The 7,387-nt window shown below is 35.9% G+C and overlaps 1 protein-coding gene across 5 annotated transcripts; it reads left to right on the top strand.

Moving 5' to 3' along the window:
- The first annotated feature begins 1,324 nt into the window (after positions 1-1,324).
- LOC133673467 (ATP-dependent DNA helicase PIF1-like) lies at positions 1,325-5,172 on the top strand. Of its 5 annotated transcripts, none has more exons than XR_009834990.1 (3): positions 1,325-1,502; positions 1,633-3,497; positions 3,998-5,172. XR_009834990.1 is itself a non-coding variant. In XM_062094294.1 (2 exons), exons 1-2 carry the CDS (start codon positions 1,394-1,396, stop codon positions 3,135-3,137), a joined length of 1,614 nt encoding a protein of 537 aa, XP_061950278.1. In that variant the 5' UTR covers positions 1,325-1,393; the 3' UTR covers positions 3,138-5,172. The 5 variants fall into 5 exon arrangements, 1 of the variants encoding a protein (XP_061950278.1); XR_009834992.1 differs by having other exon boundaries at positions 1,633-4,053; positions 4,579-5,172; XR_009834991.1 differs by having other exon boundaries at positions 1,633-4,187; positions 4,579-5,172.
- Positions 5,173-7,387: the final 2,215 nt, after the last annotated feature.

Below are 7,387 nucleotides of genomic sequence, written 5' to 3'. Positions count from 1 at the left end.
AAATAGACAATCACAAAATCGATCAACCCAATGTCGATAGGTTTGTTTGACATTGCAATAACCCTAAAGAAAGGTGAAACAAAAAAAAAACAAAGTAGGAAGTTCAATTCCCAACCAACTCAATATTAACGGATGAAATAAAAAAAAAACTTGAAATAAATATATATTAAAAATTTTGGGATTAAATTAAAGATATTTTAAAAATTGAAGGACTAAATTAAAAGAAGAAGAGAGAAGTGACATATCTAAAAAAAAAAATCTAGTAGTGAATTGAAGAGATTTTGAAAATTAAGGAACTAAATTGAAAAGAGAGAAAAATGTCTAACGCGGGTTTCACACATGCTAGGATGTGAAGAAGGCCTACTGCTTTTGGGCAACACATAAGCCTTACTTCATTCTTTAATTGGTGTCTTCTTTGATATTGTTGGAATTGTCGAGGCATCCAATACCCTATAAGGTGATGCACATGATAGTAGGAGGTCTTAAGTGTCTCTGACCACCCATTCTTCTTTCCTTTTTTTTTCTCTCATTTCTCTATCTCTTTGCCCAAGTTTTCTTCACTGGTTTATTCATTTCTCCCTTCTATGTCTTAATGTGTTCATATTCTTCAATTCTAGTCCCTTGACCCTTAATTTTTAGAAAAATAAAGAACTATAACAATATCCTGTAAAATTGAGTATCAACTTGATGCCAAGATATTTTTTTTTATATCATAAAAACTATATAAAACAAAGTAAATTAAAATAAATTTTCAACTCAAAATACCAATAAATACATAATGTAAACATTAAATTAAAAATAAAATAACCAAAAAAGAATCAAAATGTAAAAAAACAAATATTCACAAAACAATGTAGATTACTTATAATCCACGATGTTTTATGGGTATGAGAAACAATCTTTTCCCCCACACCCTATAAAGCTTTTTTTTTTTTGCGTTTTAAAAATGTTTTTGAAAAAATTTAAAAATATTTTATATTTTAATTTATTTCAAATTAATTTTCTGTATTATTTTCATATCGTTTTGATGCACTGATATTAAAAATAAAATTTTAAAAATAAAAAAAATATTATTTAAATATATTTTTAAATAAAAAATACTTTTTAAAAAATTAATGGTTGTTATAATGTCTCAGTTCATGTGGTAAAAGGATTTATTGTAATTCTTTATATATATATATATATATATATATATATGGATTAATTTGATTGATATGATACAGGACGTGCTGATTTTAATCACGTATCCCAATTCCTAAGCCAAGTTTCTTGAACCACCACCACTACAGCCCACAGCCCGTTTAAAACGGGCTTAACCACCCGGGTCTGATCTTAAAGATCGGTGGCTTCTCACATTTCATTTTCTTTGTAAAAGAGAGAGAGGTGTGCGATTATGCTCTCTTTGCTGCCGTTTTGCTTCCTTGAACCATTAAGGTCCGAGTCTAAGCTCCTTCTCTATCAGAAGCAGACGTGTGATAACGCTCAAAGACTCTACTTTTCAGGTAATTCTTTTGCAAATTATTATGTCTTTTTTTTCAGATAGAGATATTTGGAATAAAATTATTGGTTTTGTATATTATGGTTTGTTGATAAAATATGTCCAATTTTTTTATTTTTTTTTTATAATTTCAGCATGTAAAGAAAAGCTTGAATGCGCTAGAAGTATGAAGTTTTTTAGCTCTGCAATAATAGCTGTATATAGAAGAAGTTTTAGCACTAAAAGCAGCAGAACCACAAAATATGCTCAAGAGAATCGAATCAAGAAGGAAACCAATAGGATCCCCAAGGCCACAAAAACCCACCAACCTTTATTTGAATGGACCCAAGAACAAAAAAATATTTTTTCTCATGTTCACAGAGGTGCTTCCGTGTTTATCACGGGCTCCGCCGGAACTGGAAAGACAGTTTTGCTTAAGCACATTATCGACATTCTGAAGGATGTTCATGGTAAGTCTAAGGTTTTTGTCACGGCATCCACTGGAATTGCTGCCTGTGCACTTCAAGGGCAAACACTTCACTCCTTTGCCAACATTGGAATCCAGAATGCTGATTCTGGAACTTTGCTGGATAAGGTTAAAATGAATAAGCATGCTTGCAAAAGATGGAAAAAGGCGAAGGCATTGGTTATAGATGAAATTAGTATGATCAGTGCTGATTTGTTCGAGAGCCTGGAATATATTGCTAGAGATTTACGGGGATCGGAGGTGGTATGGGGTGGAATACAGCTTATTGTCTGTGGGGATTTCTTTCAGCTACCACCAGTTATCAAACAACAGAAATTATCAGGCAAAGAATTTGCATTTGAAGCTGATTGTTGGAATGCAAGCTTTGACCTGCAGGTTGAGCTTACTCAGGTTTTTAGGCAGTCAGACCCTCGGCTTATCAAGATGCTTCAGGGAATAAGGAAAGGGGAGACTGATGCAGAGGACTTGCAGCTTCTAGAAGAATCTTGCTCCATGAACAAGCAGGATTCTTTGGTAGTCTGGCTCTATCCGAGAATTAATGATGTGGAGAAAGTAAATGAGGAGAGAATGAAAAGCTTGGGTGAGAGTACTGTAACTTATGCAGCTGCTGATAGTGGCTTCGAACATAGGAAGAAACAACTCAACCAAGGGATTGTACCTGACCAACTTGTACTCTGTGTAGGTGCAAGGGTAATGTTGATCATGAATTTGAATATTGAACGTAATCTTTGTAATGGTGCCACTGGTACAGTTACAGGATTTGTTCCTGTGGAGGATAAAAATGCTAGAAAGTCTGACATTCTCTTCCCACAAGTTAAATTTGATCGTGGACCTGAAATCGTGATTGAACCTCAAAAATTCGAAATTTTTGAGGGAGATATTGTAGTTGCTTGGAGATATCAGATACCTTTGATATTAGCATGGGCTATCAGCATACATAAGTGCCAAGGGATGACTCTTGATCATGCTCAAACAGATCTCTCAAGGGCTTTTGGCTATGGAATGGTCTATGTGGCACTTTCCCGAGTACGGAGCTTGGAAGGCCTTCATTTGTCTGGTTTCACTCCATCAAAGATCAAGGCACACCCAAAAGTTCTGCTATTCTATAAAAGTTTTACTTCATCAAACCTCTCTCATACTGAATTCTCATTAACACGCCGAGTTAGGAAATAAAAGTTTCATTTCTTTGATAGTTGTAATGCAAGTTAAAATTTAACAAACACGTCTGATTTTCCAAAGCACAAACTTAGCCTAGCCTTCAAGAAGTCATTTGTGGAAGTTCATACTTTCCTTCTACATTTCTCCTTGACTGGTTGTTGTCACTAAATGTCTCCAGGCGTAGTGTGCAGGAGGGTAAAAGATTCTGTAACATTTGCAATGCAAGTTCAGAGCAAAAGACAAGACCCTTCTTCATGTTCAGTTCTGCACTCTAACTGCCTGTGTTTTTGTTTCATGTGAAAGTTTTTATGCACATGGGTGTATGGATGAAACATATTTGTGCATGTAAAACATAGTAAGAGCTCAACAAATCAGGTAAGGATATATGCTACTTATAGTGGATGTTCAGTCATGAACTCCTGTAGTATCTATTTTATGTCTTCTCTTGTTCTCATTCAACAACTGTTTGAAATGAAACTTTGGTAATGGCTTTGTTGCGAAAATTGCGAAAACAGTAAGAGCTGTTTCTGTACAGTGTTCAAGCATTGTTGTAGGAATGAAACAAATAGCAAAGAGGATACTAGTTGGTACGAAATTAGCAAAGAAGATATAGATTTCTCTGTATTTAGACCATTACGGTGGATCCCTGCTGGATTTATGTATGTATTTTTTTTCTAAGTTTCTGTTTAACTGCACATTGGTGAATGGTTATGAGAAATTCACTATTTAACTTGGAGCTCTAAACCTGTCTTTCATTAATCAAATAGTACCAGGCTTTGGTAAGCTGAAATGTTGCCATGAAGTACATGTTCTTGTGTGCATAAAACCTACCAGTGTTTATACGTTACTGACCATTTTGTTTTGCCACCTTGCAGTTGTAAGTCATCATTGCTGGTAAATCACTATGCTCTTCGTAGAAAATTTAAAAAAGGTATAATGAAGGTGCTCTTCTTGGACAGAATTTTGGTTTTGTAACTTCTCTATTGAAGATTGCATTTATCTACTGTTAGTATTGGTAACTCCCACACTGCTTGAAAAAAGCAATTAAAAGGAAAAGAAAATGAGGTAATCTGCTGTCCTTTTTTCATTTCTTATTCTCTAATCCTGTTCCATCCTCATCATCACATGTTCAAGAAAATTTCTTTGTGCGGTTTAAGCAGAAAACGAGATTGCGTGTAACAGAGCAAAGAGGAGAATTGAGCACAAGAATCCAACACTCTCTTCTTTTTCTTGTCTAGATCCCACCCAAAAATACCACATCTTTCCAACAATTTCACTAACATTAAAACTATCAATTTAATTCTTCAATGCCTCTGTCCTTGCAGCCGCCGCCGCCATCTTCCAAATACCAATTTCTACGAAGATGGAACAATTTGTTAGAATAATTTGGTTGATTTGAAAACCCTGGACTCCCCCAAAAATTAACCACCCTTGTTTCATGTCCACATGCACACAGTCTGAGCAAGCAAAAAGAGCTGCTGAGAATGCAACACAAAGTGCAACAGATGAAACAAGGCCAGAACCAAGTGGAAGTTCAGAAGTGACGACTATGGTGGCAGGTTTAAATCTGAGATGGGTCAACATTAAAAGGTACAACATACCCTATGGATTTTTGCCTCTAGAATAATTGAAAACCCAGATGAGTCTCCACCTCATGCGTAAGAATTGTCAATGCCTTGAAAAAATACGTCGCCAAGGAGTTGAATTGAGAGAGAAGAAATTGAAGGAAAGGTTTAGAGAGATTTTGTTGGAGGAAAAGAAAGTTAAAGACAGGTGCGTGGACGTTGAATTGATAGAGAGAAATGATGTAAAGAGCTTCAATACCCAAGTAAAAAAAGAGTAGAGGGATAACAATACTTTTGTGGATTATTTGGCTGAAGCGAGTATTTGTTTTAGGGTGAAAATGGCGAAAGGCATTGCAAATTTTCTTGAATGAACGGTGGAGAGATCATGATCCGATGGGAATTTAATATGGTTTTTTTTTTGTTTTTAGTTGTTGTTAGTGATTTGGTTTAAATGAGTAAAAGAATGGCAATTAAGTTGTTCTCCACTGCTTCCATGTTTAGATTTCGTGGCACAGCATCATGCACTTCAGTAAGGAAGCAGTACTTCTCTTGTGCATTATCTCTACCCTATCATGTCTATCAGTTAGTTTTCAGAATCTTACATTAAAAATTATGTTACTTTATAATTCAATGGACAAATTTAATGATACAACTCAAAAAAAATTCTATTGATAATAAATATAATTAAATGTTTTTTTATATTCCAATAAAGTGAATTAGTGTATTTTGATTTGTATTTCAATTCTTTTGTGATTTTAATCTTAATCTCTTGGCATTATAACTTAGTTTGTTAGGATTAATATTTCTTTTTAAGGTTAGAAATTGTTTTTTCTTTTTTTATATAAATTTGTTTTATTTGATTTCTTATTGTTCTTGTCCTAGCATTCAAATCTTTCATTTTTTTCTGTTAGTGAATAGAAATCCAATCCATAGATTGAATTGAAGTGAAAAAATTATGAATAGTCTAATTATTGATTGGTAAATCTTTTTTGTTTTTAGTTTCATTTAATTCATATACTTCTCTAAATCCAAACAATAGAATTCAATTTTGAAAATTTATTTATTATTTCTTTTAGGAATAGAATACCTTTTATGAACCAATTTTTTGTTTCTTTTGGTACATGTAGATCTCCTGTGAATCAGCAAAGAGCGCCATGTAAGGCTAAATACTCCTAAGTTACCAATAATGAAGCAATACTGTAAGGGAAAGGTGAAAAGAACCTCCATCAGGGAGTGAAATAGAACATGAAATCATAAGCTCCTAAGTAGTGGAAGGAGCGCGAGGCTCTAACTACATGCCTGTTGAAGAATGAGCCAACAACTCATAGCTAATGGCTTCGTTAATGGAATCCCAGAGCCATAGCAAAAGGGAGACTTCATAGGCAATTATATCTACTTACGGATCTAAACTTGGATCATCTATCCACCAATAGGATGAAGCTTGAGTGAAACTAAGTAGAGTAGAGGTCCAAACCGACTGATATTGAAGAATCAGCAGATGAGTTATGATTAGGGGTGAAATGTCACTCTAACTCAGTTCTCCTCAAAATACGTTAAGGCACAACAGTTGATTAGATATCTAGATGTAAAGAACTATTTCAGTACAGGCTATGAGAGTAATACCAAATCAAGACAAACTCTAAATACTATATATGATCTCAAAATAACAAGGGTCATGGTCAGCCAGTGAGATTATAAAGGATAAATTTCATTGTTGAGAGGGAAACAACCTGGATTACCAGTTAAAACCATAGTTTTGAAACCCGACCCGGTCATCGACCCGGTCAAGTGATCGGGTCACGGGTCAGATGGGTTGACCCGGGTTGATCTGGGTCAACCCAAAAAAAACATTAAAAAAAAACATATTTTAGCTTTATCTTCTTCCCTTCAAGAGCTTCAACCCCATCTTCCTGCTCCGATGTCTTCAACCAAAACTCAAAAATAGCATCCACACAGACAGAATCCTTAGTGACCTATTCGGAAACTAAACCACACGGTGTTGTCCTCTCCAATTATCTACTCCTTTTCACTCTTGCTTTCCTTTTCCCTCATCTACCTCTTCTCCCCTCAAATCCTTCCTCTCCAAAACCCTCAAAACCTCCCTTTAGATGAACTGGGCTGCGACTGAATCAACAAGACTGAATCAACAAACAGCAAAATGATGCCTAGAACTGCAAGTTCAAAACACGGCCAAGAATAAAGAAAAGAGAGAGTGAAAGAAGAAGATTTGTGAACAGAAACAAGAAACTAACCTTTTTCGCAGTGAAACAACAATGATGAAGACATCTTCGGTCTTCTGCTCTCCTCTGCTCCTCAGCTCATCGATTGAAATGGATTTGTTTGTTAATTAGGTTTGCTCTGTAATCAAAATGCCCAATTCTGCTTCATCGTTCTTCGTCGTTTTGGCCTTTAAAACAAAGGCCAAAACGATGTCGTTTAACATCAATCAGTCTTAAAAAAAAATAGACCGGGTCTCAGCCGGGTTTGACCGGGTGGCCCGGGTCCCGGGTCAACCCGCCGGGTCGACCGGGTTCCACCGGGCCAACTCCCGAGCGGGTTTTTGCCTTCACCCGGACCGGTCCCAGGCCCGGGTCGGCCGGGTCCCGGGTCGACCCGCCGGGCCGGTCCGGGTTTTAAAACACTGGTTAAAACCCTTAAATAGCTGTCTTTCTAGAAAATTAGATAATCTTCCTGAACAGG

This window comes from Populus nigra, chromosome 14 (assembly GCF_951802175.1).
Source record: "Populus nigra chromosome 14, ddPopNigr1.1, whole genome shotgun sequence".
Taxonomy (NCBI): domain Eukaryota; kingdom Viridiplantae; phylum Streptophyta; class Magnoliopsida; order Malpighiales; family Salicaceae; genus Populus; species Populus nigra.
This window is presented reverse-complemented; position numbering and strand designations above follow the sequence as displayed.

Coding starts and splice junctions, on each gene's coding strand:
- LOC133673467 (XM_062094294.1), top strand. CDS start 1,394: ATGCTCTCTTTGCTGCCGTTTTGCTTCCTTGAACCATTAAGGTCCGAG. Junction 1,503..1,632: donor TCAAAGACTCTACTTTTCAG/GTAATTCTTTTG, acceptor TTATAATTTCAG/CATGTAAAGAAAAGCTTGAA.